Source organism: Palaemon carinicauda, chromosome 5 (assembly GCF_036898095.1).
Source record: "Palaemon carinicauda isolate YSFRI2023 chromosome 5, ASM3689809v2, whole genome shotgun sequence".
Classification (NCBI taxonomy): Eukaryota; Metazoa; Arthropoda; class Malacostraca; order Decapoda; family Palaemonidae; genus Palaemon; species Palaemon carinicauda.
The window spans coordinates 149,979,859-149,997,358 of NC_090729.1; the positions used below are offsets into that span (position 1 = coordinate 149,979,859).

The 17,500-nt window shown below is 37.7% G+C and overlaps 1 protein-coding gene across 1 annotated transcript in view; it reads right to left on the reverse strand.

Moving 5' to 3' along the window:
• LOC137640616 (PDF receptor-like) overlaps positions 1 to 17,500 on the reverse strand; it is a 540,716-nt gene that overhangs the window by 87,967 nt on the left and 435,249 nt on the right. The window contains exon 6 of the mRNA XM_068373122.1: positions 9,992 to 10,160. Coding sequence (XP_068229223.1) covers positions 9,992 to 10,160 — 169 coding nt within the window. The remainder of the gene's footprint in view (positions 1 to 9,991; positions 10,161 to 17,500) is intronic.

The following is a 17,500-nucleotide window of genomic DNA, read 5'->3' on the forward strand; positions in this document are numbered from 1 at the left end:
TCCTTAAGGTATCCAGAATTCTAACTCCTGGAGCGAATATCCCTAAATAATCTCACAGGGATATCGCATATATCAGAGGACGTATTCTTGACACGTCATATACAGTAGCTATCTTCACCCCGAACAGTATTAACGCTTAGAGGGGTTACAGTGACAAGAATCTGAAACGAGAATGAAAAGAGAGCCGCTCATAAGGCATCTCTCCTATTCCGTTTCCAGTGTGTATCTGATGAAGGCGGTAGCGCCCTATTTATTCCTTGTAGCGTTATACGAGGTGCTACAGATACTGTAGTATAGGGAGGGGTCAATAAGCCCTTTTAAAATAAAAGGAAGGGTGGGTCCATCAGGACGACATGGCTACCTCACCGTTTTTTGGGCTCAGGCCATGTCGTCCTGATGGAAATTTACCAGAGCATTACTGTATCTGTGGATTCTCAATCGGTGCCGTACTCTCAAGAAAGTATTTTCCTGGTCCGTCTAGACCTAGAGACCTATGATATTACCGTCATACATCATTTCATCTAAGCATGAACTATGTTAGTGCTTCCTGCCCCCTACAGGGAAGAGTCGTACTAGACTTTGGAAAAAGTCTCGAGGAGTACATAATAACTATGGATGACAAAATGACAAGCTTGTATAGTGGTCTCGCCCTATACATTATAAAGCAAAGTTTGAATAAGAGTCACCAATGTCAGTATGAATTTGTGACACCTTCCCCAATGTGACTACTCTTATTAACTATTGGATAATGGTTGTATTCGCATAGGAACAAATTTTGTATCTCTGCCACTATCCCGTTAGGGTACCACGTCAACCCTTCCTCGTCAACCCTTCCAAAGGAAGGGTTAAAGTGAGTGGACTTTTGCTTGAATCAGGGAACAATCTTAAAAGACATACCATGAGAAAAATATCCATATTTTAATCTTGATGCTCAGTACATTTCTAATAAAATGAGTGTGGGCGAATAAAACGCAGGGTTCACTATGAACTAGTTTATTAAAATTTAATAAACGTACATATCAGATCAACCTTTATAAAATCTATAAAAAGTGGATGATATGCGTTAAAGCATAAAGAAAACAGTCAACAGAAAATATTGTTTCGTCTACCAGGAAACAGATTCGCCACTTCAATTGAATTATTAATAATAATGATACATTCTGTATACTGTTTATTTACACTAGCGTAAGAAACGCTTGGCACAAGTGTCCGTATTATGCTATAGTTCACCGACGTCAATGGAACAGTTCGTAAGGACACTTTCGTGGCCCATCGCTCAGTGTGTAGTAACATACAGAGACTACACACGCACCCTCTTAATTAATCGTCCCCAATTAATTACACTGTTCCTCGCAGATTTAAAACAGAAGGTTAAAGAATTCTATCTGCTGCTACCACAGACCTCTTAAGTTGCTCCACTTGTTTCGCATAGTGCATACAGAACACCTTGGATGACTACCAGCCGGTGTTCGAACAAGGATGTTCAAAGTCCATATAATTAAAGAAATTTTATGGAAGAGGCAACTTTCCTCGGATCATGACTAACTGGTGTACTGTCTGGATCCGTTCTGCGAATAACGGGTGATTTTCGCCCTTAGTTATAGATAACTTTGAACACAGGGTTTCTCTTCTGAACAGCTGTCCTCCAATAAAGTCTGAAGTTCTATGAAGATAGACTTTTAGGCACTCCACTGGACATAGAGATGCATCTTCCTTCAGAGGGCAGATTCTCTAGGGACCCCACCTGTTGGTGGGTAGCTTGTTCTTGGTAAGAAACGTTGGGTCTGGAAATAGATTCAGTTCTCCCTCCAAGAACTGGACGTGGCCTTCCTCTCTAGAGAGAGCCACTATTTCACTAACTCTGGCCCCCATAGCGAGTACAAGCAGAAATATGACTTTAAATTCATGACCTTCTAAGCGCATTCCTCATTGTTCATTATTTATACACAATGAAGAATCTTATCTACTGACCATGCAAAGGGTCTTTGGAGGCGCTGAAGGGCTAAACCTAGCATGGGCCTTTGTAGTTCATTAAGAACGTCATTAGAAAGGTCGACCTGTAAGGCATATGGTATCTGTCTTGTCAAGGCAGACTTGAACAATAGAATTGTGTTGGCTGCTAAACCTTGCTCATGAAGGTGAATGAAGAATGATAAATAGGAATCTGTCGAGATATCTTTTGGTTTCTTCACCTTGACAAAGGATATCTTTTTCTTCCCTGAAGCCTCAAAATGTCTTCTGGTTTCCTCCAAAAGTCTAAACTGACTTTTAACACCGAATCTTTTTCTCATTGTTATGGAGAGAAAATCATGAAATGTAGGTTCCGTGTTTTCTGTGATGAAGCGAAGACAGTCGACTTCTGTACTCGCTGAGACAGGGATGGATCCGGTAGCGGTACGAATTTTAGTCGTAGTTCCAATGCCAGAGGGAACCACACGCTATTTGGCCACTTGTGGGCCACTATTGCTGCTTTCCCTTTGAAGGATCTAAGCTCATCGAGGACCTTCAAAAGGAGGTTGTGTGGAGGGAACAGATAATTACTGGACCATCTGTTCCAGTCCAGGGACATAGCGTCCACTGCCTCCGCTAGTGGATCCTCGTATGGGGACACGTAATGGTCTATTTTCTTGTCTTTTGTCGCAAAGAGGTCTATCTGCAGCTCCGGGACTTGACTCGAGATGAAGGAGAACGATCCTGCGTCAAGGGACCATTCTGACTCTATAGGTGTAAACCTGGATAGAGCGTCCGCTGTCACATTGCGGAACCCTTGAATGTGAACTGCTGACAGGTGCCATTTCTTCCTTTCCGCCAAACGGAATATGGCCAACATCACTTGGTTGATTTGAGGTGACCTCGACCCTTTTCGATTCAGGCATCTCACTATCACCTCGCTGTCTAGAACCAGTCTTATGTGGGTCGAGTGGCGAGGAGATACTTTCTTTAGTGTCAGAAGTACTGCCATGGCTTCTAGAAAGTTGATGTGAAATGACTTGAAAAGATTGGACGAAGCTCCTTGGACTCTCATCTGATGAGAGTGACCTCCCCAGCATTCCTTTGAGGAGTCTGTGTGGATAGTTACTGACGGGGGAGGAGGTTGAAGAAGTATTGATTTTTTTCAATTGCTTGGCATTGGACCACGGCATGAGAAGCGTTCGCAGTCGAGTCGGTAGTGGTCTTATTAGATCTCTTCACGCGTTTGATGCGTATTTTCTCCAGACTCCTGTTGCATCCTTTAGCTTTGCTCTTAGCACTGGATCTGTTATCGAAGCAAACTGTAGAGAGCCCAGCACTCTCTCCTGTTCACGTCTTGATATCCGTTTGGATTTCAATAGTCTCTTGACAGATCCTGCTATTTCTTTCCTCTTCTTACCAGGAATGGAAAGTCGATGTGACTCCAAATTCCAGTGGATTCCCAACCACTGAAATTTTTGAGCTGGAGAAAGTCGAGACTTTTTGATGTTGATCTTGAATCCCAGATGTTCCAGGAACTGGATCACTATCTTAGGAGCTTGCGTGCATTCTGTCCTGGATGCTGACCACACCAGCCAGTCGTCCAAGTAGGCTACTACTTGGACCCCCTTAAGGCGTAATTGATGGACGGCTGCGTTCGCGAGCTTCGTGGAAATCCTTGGGGCTAGGTTTACCCCGAAAGGCATGGCTCTGAAGGCATAAAGTTTTCTATGTAACTTAAAGCTTAAGTAGGAGGAGAGGTGACGATTAATTGGAACGTGCCAATAAGCGTCAGACAAGTCTATAGAGACAGTATATGCCCTTCTGGGCAGTAGGGTTCTTATGTGTTGAAACGTGAGCATTCTGAACTTGTAGTTCACTATGAACTTGTTGAGTGGCGACAAGTCTAGAATGACTCTGAGTTTTTCTGAGTCCTTCGTTGGAACACAAAACAGCCTTCCTTGGAATTTTATGGACTTAACTTTCCGGATTACTCTTTTGTCTAAGATTTCTCGGACATATTCTTCCAGAACGGGGGTTGAGTGTTGGGAGAATTGAGGAAATTGAGGTGAAGGACTGCTCCAGCTCCAACCTAGTCCATTCTTTATTACTGTAGGCTGTGGGCCCAGGGATTGAAGGTCCAGCGATCCCTAAATAGCTGTAGTCTCCCTCCTACTGGAAGTATCTCACTTCTGCTGTTGTGGACCTGAGGTCTTGCCTCCTTGACCACGTCCTCCCCTGTATCCCCTTCCTCTTGAAGGGCGTCTAGAAGAACATCTGGCTGTTCCTGTAGCTTTTGAACGAAAGGAAGAAGTCTGCCTTTCGAAGGCTGGGTTAAAAACTGGCGACTGCGTCGCCACTTGTTGAGGTACCAGCTGGTACGTGGTTGGAGGTTGTGCCACTATCTGAGGCGACGCGGTCACAGGAAGTTGTTGTTGTTGTTGCTGTCGGTAGGGTTTAGCCGGCCGAGAGGATGGCCTAGGCCTTTTTGTCTTCTTCTGGGGTTGGAGACCCTCATCCGGAGAAGACTTTCTCTTAAGATCTAAGCCCCACTTTTTGAGAAGGTTCCTATTCTATTCTCTGTGGCGGCCTTGTCTAATACCTCTTTAACCACTTCATTGGGAAAGAGCTCTTTACCCCAGATACGAGAGGAGATCAGTTTCCTCGGTTCGTGCCTCACCGCAGCCGAGGCGAACACGAACTCTCTACAGGCTCTCCTAGCTTTAATAAAGCTATAGAGATCCTTCTTAACTGTGGCCAGATGGGTTTTGGCCACTACCATGAACATGTCCTGGTTCTTGGGGTCACTTGCCATCGTTTCTAATGTCGTTTGCAATGACATTGATGCCGCAAGTCTTTCCTTTGTCTCTTGCTCTCTACGCAAGAGAACCTCCGACAGTTTTGGAAGTTCCTCACCAAACTGACGTTCAGCAATATCAGCTTCCAGCTTCCCGACTGAGAAGGTAAGGTGTACGTCCTTCCAGTCTTCTTGGTCCAAGGGCAAGGTCAGAGATAACGGCTTCCACTCCTCACAGGAGGGGCATGGTTTCCCTGCCTCCATCGCCTTTAAGGCTGCCTTATATCCCTTTTCCATGAAGGGAAAGGCTCTGGTAGGAGAGGCCACAAAGGAGGGAAGCTTCTTACTCAAGGCTGGCACCTTTGAGTTAGTGAAGCCCCTCTCTTTCATCGAGCTCGCTAGTAATGCCTGAGCTTTACTATGGTAAAAACTATGACCTCCTTCGGCTCCGTCTCCTCCTTTCAGGCTGGCTCCTTCCTAAGACGGACATGGCAATCCGGATAAGAATCTTTGTTGGGCCAAAATTCCACCTCTTCCAGGGGAATTGCTCCCAACTTTTCTGAAATCACGATCTTCCTGGTTGTCATTGGCATGTGTTCGGCATACTTCCAAGGATTGGTATCCGAGCACAAAGGAAGATCCTTCACGCTGAGCTGCTTCTGGGGCTCACGTGATGCTGCAAGTCTGCGTATCTCCAGTTTCATTGCAGCTTCCTTCTCATCATTCTTCCTTTGAATTTGTTGGATCATCTCAACAATGGAAGAAAGAGTCCTTCCCAGTTCATCTGGGATAGCAAACGATGTAGAGGGAACAGGTTCTGGGTCCGGAACCGATGTAACCGACACCTCGTCGATTTCTTCCTCTTCTACTTAAGGAGCCTGGAACAGCTCCTCCTCCTGACCTTCTCCTAGAAGGTCCTTCTCAGTAGAATCTGACACCTCCGACATATTATTGTCCAATTGGATGTCTTGAAGGGCGGCCGAGACTTCAGAATCTACCGGATTCTGGGCAGTTGGTATCTCCACCTGAGGCTGGGGGATGATTGCACCAGCCGATGCTTTAGGGAAAAGGTAGGCCCTCATCTTCTCATTTGGAAGGTAGGGGCCTGAGGTGTTTTTCTGAAAACCCCTCACCCAGGTTCGTAACTTTTCCCTGGCAGCATCCCTTGACTCCGTCGACTTAGGGTCGTCAAAAGCCTCGGTAATCAGGTTAGAACATACTGTACAAACCTGAGGGTCACAATACCAGAGATCATCTCTGGAGGCTGCGCATGCTTCGTGCCTCCTGCAAAGTTGATGTCCACAGAAGTTCTTACTGCGGACATTACAGAACACACTCCCGCACTTCGGATGGTCCTCCTGTAAAGAGAAGAAAAAGCCATGAGTATCAAGTGAAGGCTTTTCACTTATATAGAAACATGTAGCTTATATAGAAAAGCTATAAAAGAAAGAAGGAAAGACACATACTTGTATTTCCCGTCCAGTCAATTGCTGTAATCTCCCAAGATAATCAAACTAAGGTTGATTCTATTCTAGAATACCTCATGTAATGTCCTAAACGGAAATTTAAGGTGTAGTTCACACCTTGAAATAAAGTTTTAATATACGGGATAGAAAGAATACAGAAAGAACTCACTTTCTATATATTGTACGGTCTCAACAAAAGGCTGTAAAAGATAACATTAAGTATATTGAGGAACTTTAGTGTTATCACAAACTCTGTACTGCAGTTTTACTAATTCAGTGTGTACTACACTACAAATATAGTAACTACTGTACATCGCATGCTGTTGTGCCGGCCGGCATCTACCCCTATATAGTTCAAAGATATACTACCTTTAACTAATAGGCGGCAGCCCACTGGTTCGCAAATGTGTGCCGGCCGGCAATCATTGCCGGTCGATAGCTGAAAACACTAATACCCGGCTGCGGGCCGCTAATCGTAGTGGCACGCAGATTTGGGATGTGTTTCCACTGCCGGCAGGAAAAGGTAGCAATACCCATGCCCGCCGGCAGTAGCTTAGAACCAGAGAACCTCCACCTGCCCGGCTGTCGGCTGTTAAGCCGGCGGCTGGGTTAGGGGTACAACACAATAGTCAGAGAAACAGTATGAATGTAAGGTTATAAGGCGGCATTGCCATACGACCTTCCATCCAGAAAGAGTGAACTTATGGAAGGGGAGAATGTAGCATTCAGGCTTCCAAAGAATCCATAGCCTGCCGGACTCTACTGGCAGACATGGAAGGGAGACCAAGTGAGGTCTGGGGTTCCCTCTGCAAAGAACAAGGGGTCTCTGCCGGCCGACACGTAATTGCCAGCCGGCATAGAGCTGAGCCGGTCCTCCATCCCAAACTACACTAGGTACGGAAGTAGGACTGCAGCCAAAAGATAATAAAAGAAAGAGAGGTGGGGAAGGGATAAGGGTCCTATAAACTTCGTTCTAGCAAGAGACACACTCAGCAGTTAGGGAAGCTCATCCTAACCTAGAGTTGTCTATTAGGGAGGAAGACTGGCAATACTTGCTATCCTCCTCCCAACCAGAACAAAGTTGGGTGAAGTTATTTCGCCGGGCAACAGAGAAAACTCATTCTCCAACCCGAGAAAAACAACACAGGACAGTCTGCTAGGCCACTAGAGGAAGGAATCATCTCGTACAGAATCCTTCAGACGTGGACTAGGGAAGCAAAGCTTCCTGTATCCACCCCTAACCTAGCAAAGGAGACTCATTCTCTATGCTAGGAAGAAGCAGACCCCAGACTAGAAACTCTGATTTGCTGCCCTAACCCAAAAAACCAGTCACTCTGGTTATCAGGTCAGGACAGACATATTCTAGTATAGTTATACCTGAATTATTATACAGATAGAACCGCTAGGATTAAGCCTAAGGCTTACTCAGAGGGAGAGAGGGATTGAACTTAGCCTCCGGAGGAGAAAAGAACAATCGGGGGTGTGCGAAAGTATACTACTTTACCTAGGTTACTAGCCTATGTGCGGTGAGAATCGATTACCTAATTCACCGAAACTCTCTCGTATACAATCTTGGAAAGAACATTCAACAATATCTTACATGTATAAAATATTTGCCTATAGCTTCAATAATATAACACTCGGAAAAAACTTATATCATGCATGAAAGTACTAGGGCCAGACGCCTAGGCTACTAAGCCTCGCGAAGGGTAAGATCGGTTACCTAAATCACCAAACTGAAAACTAACGGCATTATATAAGCATTCCTAGAGGAGCTAAATAGCTAGATTTTTAAAGCATAACAAACCAGGAACGTCGCTCTAGCTAACTAAATGACCCATAAATAGCGAGCGATAGCATCCAGGAGGCCTCCGGTAGGCAACAGCTCTTGTTTACGTTAATATCACTTTTGATTTAATTCAAAACGACAAGAGCTTATATTTATACATAGTAAAGATAATACTCAACTTTCCAGAGGCAGAAGAGGCCGGAGAAGTCATGAAAATGTTGAATTAAATCCAAAATAACGAGAGAACACAAGGGAAAACACCGAGTAGTAGAGCTACACGAAAAGGAAATAAAGAGGGGGCTACCGCCTTCATGACATACACACTGGAAACGGAATAGGTGAGATGCCTTATGAGCGGCTCTCTTTTCATTCTCGTTTCAGATTCTTGTCACTGTAACCCCTCGAAGCGTTAATACTGTTCGGGGTGAAGATAGCTATGTGACGTGTCAAGAATACGTCCTCTGATATTATGTGATATCCCTGTGAGATTATTTAGGGATATTCGCTCCAGGAGTTAGAATTCTGGATACCTTAAGGTAAAATTCTCTGGGAATATCACTGTAGTCAAATATACCCTAGGAAGCTACCTATTAGGAACTTCCATCAGGACGACATGGCCTGAGCCCAAATATATATATATATATATATATATATATATATATATATATATATATATATACACGCACACACATATGTATATACATATTAATATATATATATATATATATATATATATACATATATATATATATATATATATATATATATATATATTTCTGGTCATGCTGATTGGCATTGCCAAACGTATGACTACTGGGGGAGGGGTGGCAAGGATTGAATCTGCCTGTGAACCTGTGTGCATATCAATCGAAATAGCTGTAATTTTTGACAGGTTGCGAACACTAGCTCTCAATAATAATAATAATAATAATAATAATAATAATAATAATAATAATAATAATAATAATAATAATAATAATAATAATAATAATTATAATATTATATCGGTGATTGCAGAAATATTTTTCGCAATGCAATTTCTAAAATAAACGAGAATGCTATTATGCAACCTGAGGCTTCAGTTTTCTAAGCAATTTCAGTCCCATATATTTCAATAGACAGGTTTCATATACAAAATCATAATTTAATGGGTGATTCGTATTGATGAGTCAAGTTAATAGCCTTTGATGTACTAGAATGGAAAATAATAACACTTAGTCTTTTGCATAATCGTCAAACTCTGTGAATAGGATCAATATATGAATAGCTCGAATTTGCATATAAATAACATTGGTGGTAAATCCAGAAGTTCACAGATGATGTTTCACTTAACTGTTTCGCTGTAGAGTAGTTTATTAATCTCAGATAAACGATTTTATTATCATACTAGAGGGGCACTCAGTAGAGCACAGATCTCTGTCACGGGTCTTATTTCTCGACCTTTTGCTAGACCTTGACCTTGACCTTAACATGTATTAATTGGCGTGGATTTTCATACACTCAAATATGAACCTTGTTTGAAGTCTCTGTGGCAAAGAGTTTCAAACTTATGGCTGATTGCGTGAATTGGACATTTTGCTTGACTGTGACCTTGACCTTGATCTTTCAAAACCATTTCGAGCTTTTTACATAATAGTTAATCCCTGCAAGTCTCATTACTCAAGGATTAAAATTTTGACCAGGAACCGTTTACAAACACACACGCAAACAAACGCACAACAGGGGGGGGGGGGGGGGAGTTAAACATAATTTTCTTCCAACTTTGTTGGCTGAGGTAATAATCCAAATTACGCAATTAGAAAAATATAGGATAACGAGTGATGTATAATTCTATGTCCTATGCAACATTTCGTTCTTAAACAAAACCAATATCTGTTTCTACAAAGATATCACTCTTCAAATACAGTATTAACAAATATTTGTGAATAAATAATTCTGGATTAGTTTTGTGGGGGCACATCAATAAGAAACATAATGCGCCATACTCACAGTGTTGTCAATTCCTTGTCTGGAAGCATTAGAGCTGGAGGGTGCTTGTCCAACAATGTGACCTCTTATGACAGCCTGGTCAATGTAAAGGACCAGACGAATCATGACCTGAATCACCATAGCCACGAAGAGATTCCGATGAATCCTTGTCCTATTGTTCTTGAGGCTCCTGTAAAATGCGATGGAAAGGAAGAACATTAGTTACACTGAAAAAAGGGGGGAAAAAATAAGCAGTAATATTACGGTCACCAACCCGTAAAAGCTAATAACAATGTAGGGTAAAAATTACGGTCACCAGTATTTTACTGAAATACAACTGAGAACAGTATTTTTTTTACGGAGAATTTCCGATTAAAATGACGGTTTGTTTAACAGTGAAGAGACTATGACTTATCAGTCTATGGTAATTACACCTTTAAATAACATAATTTACAAAACAACCAACCATTTCCGAAAATAGACGAAAGCTGATAATCAAGTTGAGTTTCCCCTTAAGTGATAGGAAGAAATAAAAACAAGTATATCTTTTAGACTAAACTCAAATAATTATCATTTGTAGCAGTATTCCAGTATATCACTCTGATGCTCCCCTAGTTTTATATTGCATCCAATAGGAATTTAGGCTGATTGACCTCGTCATTCCTATCAATAACTACATGATCAATGTTCATTGGCTTTACTCTATTGTAATGACAATAATTAGTCATATCATTTGGCAGTAATTGTTGGTTAACAAAGCAAATTGAACAGTATTATTATGCGCCAGTATATTGATTTTTAATCCTCTTATAAGCTTTTCATCATGGTATATCGGGAAAAGGTAGAGTTTGCGTTGTGTATATATACATACATACACACACACACACATATATATATATATATATATACACAGTATATATATAATACATATATACATATGTATTATATATATATATATATATATATATACCGTAAACGAAAGTACTATTTTCCGACAGGTATTCAAAACATGCATACATACATATGTATATATATATATATATATATATAAACTGTATAGGAAAGAACTATTTTCTGACATGTATTCAAAACATGCATTCATACATACATACATACACACTATATATATATATATATATATACATGTGTGCGTTTATGCAAACAGACAGACACACACACACACACATATATATATATATACATATGTATATTTATTTATATATATATATATATATATATGTATATATATATATATATATATATATATATGTATATATATGCATATATATGTGCGTTTATATATACATATATTCATATATATATATATATATATATGAATATACGTACATACTGTATACGAAAAAATTATTTTCCGACAGGTATTCAAAACATACTGTACATTACTGTATGTCATGATGCCATGATGTAATTAGATGGTTTGAACGAAAATGAATATATCATCATAATTTTTCATATCCTAGGATGATGAAAAGGGTTATGTTATGGTTGCTCGTGATATTTTTATTATTTATGGTTTGTTATTATTATTATCATTATTATTATTAGTAGTAGTATCATTATTATCATTAGCATTATTATAATTACTAATATTATCTTTATTTTCAGTATTGATTTTTAAGTTAACATTATTGATGTGGCTTGAATTTGATTAGGATTTTCATTATTCTTGTTCTTATTACTATCATTGTACATCCTTTTAAACTCTTAGATTATTATTCTCTTTTTACGGTGCTTGTTTCACTCTATTATTATTATTATTATTATTATTATTATTATTATTATTATTATTAATGTTATCATTTTTCTATGAATAATAATAATAATAATAATAATAATAATAATAATTATTATTATTATTATTATTATTATTATTATTATTATTATTATTATTATTATTATTATTATTATTATTATTATTATTATTATTATTATTATTACTTTTACTGCTGGTGTTCCCATGTAGAAATGCCATCTTAAAAGAAAAAAAAAATGAACAAACCCAGACATGCCAGGTAAGACTTTCAATTTTGGTTGCTTATCTGTTATCCCAGGCTGCATACTTACATACAGACACATACCTGTATGCATCTGCTTTTAGTTTCACGTGTTGTAAAGGCTAATTGATGCAACGCAACACCATGTCCCATTTGATGAAATGGGGGTACGAATACAATTGGAGTAAGGCCATACTTCAGATCTATTGGCTGCCAGCAGCTGCTGAGCAAGGCTTGACATTGATATTCTCTCTCTCTCTCTCTCTCTCTCTCTCTCTCTCTCTCTCTCTCTCTATATATATATATATATATGTGTGTGTGTGTGTGTGAGTGTGTGTGCGTGTGTAAATACACATACATAAGCATACATATACACATACAGGTATATATATACATTTATATATATATATATATATATATATGTATATATATATATGTATGTATAAATATATATATATATATATATATATATTTAGATATAATGGTGTGGATACCTACACACACGCACACACACACACACACATATATATATATATATATACATATATATGTATGTATATATATATATATATATACATATATATATATATATATATACATATATATATATATATATATATGTATATATATACATATATATATATATATATATACATACATATATAAGTATGTATATGTGTGAGTGTATATACCGTATATATATATTTTTGGGCTCAGGCCATGTCGTCCTGATGAAAGTTCCTTTAGGGTAGCTTCCTAGGGTATATTTGAGTACGGTGATATTCCCAGAGAATTTTACCTTGAGGTATCCAGATTTCTAACTCCTGGAGCGAATATCCCTAAATAAATCTAAATGGAATATCGCTAAATATCAGTTCTTAGATGGAGGAGAACTGAACCTTTTTCCCGACCCAAAGTTTCTCGCCAAGAACGAGCTACCCACCAATAGGTGGGGTCCCTGGAGAATCTGCTCTCTGAAGGAGATGCATCTCTATGTCCAGTGGAGTGCCTAAAGGTCTATCTTCGTAGAACTTCAGACTTTAGGGGAGGACGGCTGTTTAGGGGAGAAACCTCAGGCTCAAATTTATCTCTGAAGCAACTAAGGGCGAAAATCACCTATTTTATTCGCAGAGCGGATCCAGACAGTACACCCGCAGGTCATGATCCGAGAAAAGTTGCCTCTTCCATAAATTTCTTTAATAATATGGATTTTGAACATCTTCGCTCATACACTGGCTGGAAGTCATCCAGAGTATCTTTAGACACTATGTGAAGCAAGTGGAGGAACTTAAGAGGGTCTGTGGTAGCAGCAGGTAGTGTCCTTAAACCTGCTGTTTAAATCTGCGAGGAGCAGTGAAATTAATTGGGACGACTAATTCAGGGGTGGGTGTGTAGTCACGGACTGTTTCTACAGACTAAGTGTTAGGCCACTAAGGTGTCCTTATGAACTGTTCCATAGATAAAGGTGAATCTAGCATAGTGCGGACACATGTGCCAAGCGTTTGTTACGCTAGTGTGATTGAACAGTAATACAGACTGTAACAACAGTATTAATATTTTGATATTAAAAGTGGTGCATATGTTTCCTTTTCAGATGAAACAATACTTTCTGTTTTTAACGTTATCTTTATGCTTAATTATTTGTTCATCCACATATCATAATTCTTATAATTGTCGATTGACCTATATTTTTATTGATTGTCAATAAACTAGTTCTTAGTGAACCATGCGTCTTATTCGCCCACGTCATTTTACTAGAAATGTACTTAGCATTACACTTAAAACTATGGATAATTTCAACATGAATAGTCTTTAAGATTGTTCCTTGCTACAAGCAAACATTCATTGGTTTATTCTTTCCTCAAGAAGGAAAGACTTCATACCCTAAAGGGATGTTGGTGGATATGCAAAATTGTTCCTAAACGGATATAAACCTTTGTCCAATCCATTGATAAGAATGGGCACACCGGGGGACTTGTCGGTATTTCATACTGACATTGGTGGTTCTTATACAAACTTTGCTTTATAATGTATAGGGTGAGACCACTATACAGCTTGTCTGTTAGTCATCCATAGGTAATATGTACTCCTCGAGACTTTTTCCAGTCTAGTATGACACTTCCCAGTAGGGGGCAGGAAGCAATACATGGTTTATGTTTAGATGGAATGATGTATGACGGTAACATCATAGGTCTCTAGGTCTATGCTGACCAGGAAATACTTTCTTGAGGGTATGGCACGATTTCAGAATCCACAGATACAGTAATGCTCTGGTAAACTTCCATTAGGACGACATGGCCCGAGTCCAAAAAACGGATTTTGAGCGAAGCAAAAAATCTATTTTTGGGTGAGATAGCCATGTCGTCCTGATGGACCCGCCCTTCCTTTTAATAAAAAGGGCTATAGGAGCCCTCCCTATAATACAGTATCTGTAGCACCTCGTGTATCGCTACAAGGAATAGAGATGGCGCCGTCGGCGGCATTGTGTACAAACTTGAAGCGGGATAGGAGAGGTACCTTATTAACGGCTCTCCTTTCATTCTCGTTTTTCGTTTTCTTGCCACTTTGACCCCTCGAAGTGTTAACTCTGTTCGGGGTGAAGATAGCTATGTGGCGTGTCAGCAATACGTCCTCTGATATTACGCGATATCCCATTTATATATATTTAGGGATATTCGTTCCAGGAGTTAGAATTCTGGATACCTTAAGGGAAAATTCTCTGGGAATATCACCGTAGTCAAATATACCCTAGGAAGCTACCCTAAAGGAACTTCCATCAGGACGACATGGCTATCTATTTATATATATATATATATATATATATGTGTGTGTGTGTGTGTGTGTATGTGCATACATATATATATATACATATACAAACATATTCAAATATATATATACATATATATATATATATATATATATACACATACATATATATATATATATATATATATATATTTATACGCATACATAAAAAAATATCTAAAGTTTTCAACATCGAAATGCATAAAGAACTAAGTGAACGTCGGTACCAAAGATTGATATTAAGATCAGCAATTAAAAAAAAATCTCCTTTCCCCTTAGTCATGTTATGACAGCGTCTTTCGACCAAACTTTGGATAAGAACTTACGTTAATTTGGCCAATAAACAAATCGTTAGTGCATCATTACTATAAAACAACAATCGTTTAACCACTTCCTACTTCTTTGAGGTTTCATTTGGATATCATGGTTTTGATAAAGTTCAGATGTTCATTATAGTTTTAAACTATCAGAAACTATTTGTAGCTGATACAATAGGGTAGCAAATTTGAGGTAAGGGAAATTAATAACATTATTATTATTATTATTATTATTATTATTATTATTATTATTATTATTATTATTATTATTATTATTATTATTATTATTATTATTATTATATGCTTTGTCCAACAATCATGTGAAATTCTAAAGCATTTAACTCGAAAAATAAACTTCTGGATAAGTGTAAATGAAAAAATAATTTAACATTTGACAAACATAAAAACAAGGTTGATAGAACCAAGACTTGAATTCAGATATTCACTCGGACAATTTGATTAAATGGTGGGCAATAATAACCATCTATTAAAAAAAAAAAAATAAAAAAAGAGAGAAAAAAAAACACCTATAAATATGGTGATATTCTCCTCGAAAACGAAATAAAAAGGTCACTTCACTCCAAATCGCTCCAAATGTAAACATAAATTTCCATACTAATGAAAATTCGTATCTATGCAGAAGAATTGTTAAAAAAAAAAAAAAAAAAAAAAAAAAAAAAAAATAGAGGACTTTTATTTTGTATAGAGCCATCGCCAACAGTTTTATCGTACTTTTTCCTGTTTTTTGTAATAAAACATTAACTAGCAGGATGAAATAGTATTATATTTAACAGGCAATAAAACATGTTTATGTCGCTGGAGTCTTTTAAAATCTATATTCAAGTTGTGAAAAAGGATAAATGGAATATCTACTGTAGGTAAACTTGCATCACAAAAACAATCTTTATCTATGACATTAGAACAAACGAAAAGACTGAATACTATTTCAAGGATCTAAATAAAAGATCAAAATATTTTCTTCGTTTAACACTGTCAAAAATAAAGTTACGTGACTTCCATGACTCAGTAGAAAATATATCCAAATTGGTACAGAAACAACAAGTTATTTCTGTATCTGGCAAAATGAGGTCACCATTTGCTAAAAAAAAAAAAAAAAAAAAAAAAATGACACAAATCATCAGTATGTGTTTTGTATTCTCCTCCCAATTTTAAGAAATTCATTCCCTGAGATTTGCAGACATCAAAGAAGAAACCTCAGTGGATTTTCTTTTGCCGTTAGAGGATGTATAATTTTCCCGGTAACTCAAAATCTATTAGTCATTTAATGCCGTCATCGGAAGATGCAGGTCATTTGCTCTCCCAAGTAAAGAATCCGAGATTCTTTTGATACCACCACCAGAAATTGAAAGTCATTTTCTTTCGTCGAAATAATCGAGATCAAGAAATGCCCTAACCTACTGAATTGGGCTGAACAGTGAAGCAGTGATTCTAGTTTTGAAAATGTTATGAATGATTGATTTTTATTCACCCACCCGCCCATCCCTCCCAAAAAAAGAAAAGAAAGGTGATTTCTCACTATGTAAAAAGAACACATGGAAAAGTAACAGAATTAATATTTTTTTTTTTTTTTTTTTTTTTTATGTCAAGGTAGCGAGACCATTGCAATCCGAAAAGTAGACAAAATTGTAAAGCCAAACTATAGATGGCTGTTTATAAATATCTAGACCCTATCATAGAGAACTTCGAACTATTGTTAAACACAATTGCATTTCAATTATTTTACTAAAATGGTAATTCTCAGTATAAAATCAATATCATATATTATCTAAAAAAATCTAGAAGAAAGACTAATTAGTGATACTTATGTTGTCTTACAAGGGTTAAAGGTACAAGGAATAAAATCGTCTTTCTTATTTAGTACTTCAGTCAAGCTTGAAAGTATATTAGAATTTACAGAATAATACGTTCCTAAGCAACCTTGAATTTAAACATTAAAGATGAAAGAGCTGAACATCTGCGAGTTTAGAAGAAATTTTCGCTTATCAAAAGATAGAACAAACTGGAAAATAATGTAGATGATTTTACAGCTTATTTGGCTTACGTAGAGATTTCCTTGTCATAATTCTAAGTTACTTTTTAAAATGCATGATGATACGTTGGGTTTTAAGCGTTGACGGGAAGGAAGGACATTTATTAAAAAAGAGCAAAGGTTTTTGAAACGCATTAAATGCCTCATTATTATTATTATTATTATTATTATTATTATTATTATTATTATTATTATTATTATTATTATTATTATTATTATTATTTTTATTATTATTATTATTATTATTAAAAGCCAAACTGCAACCCTAGTTGGAAAAGCAAGATGCAATAAGCCCAAGGACTCCAACAAGGAAAAATAGACCAGTGAGGAAAGGAATTAAGGA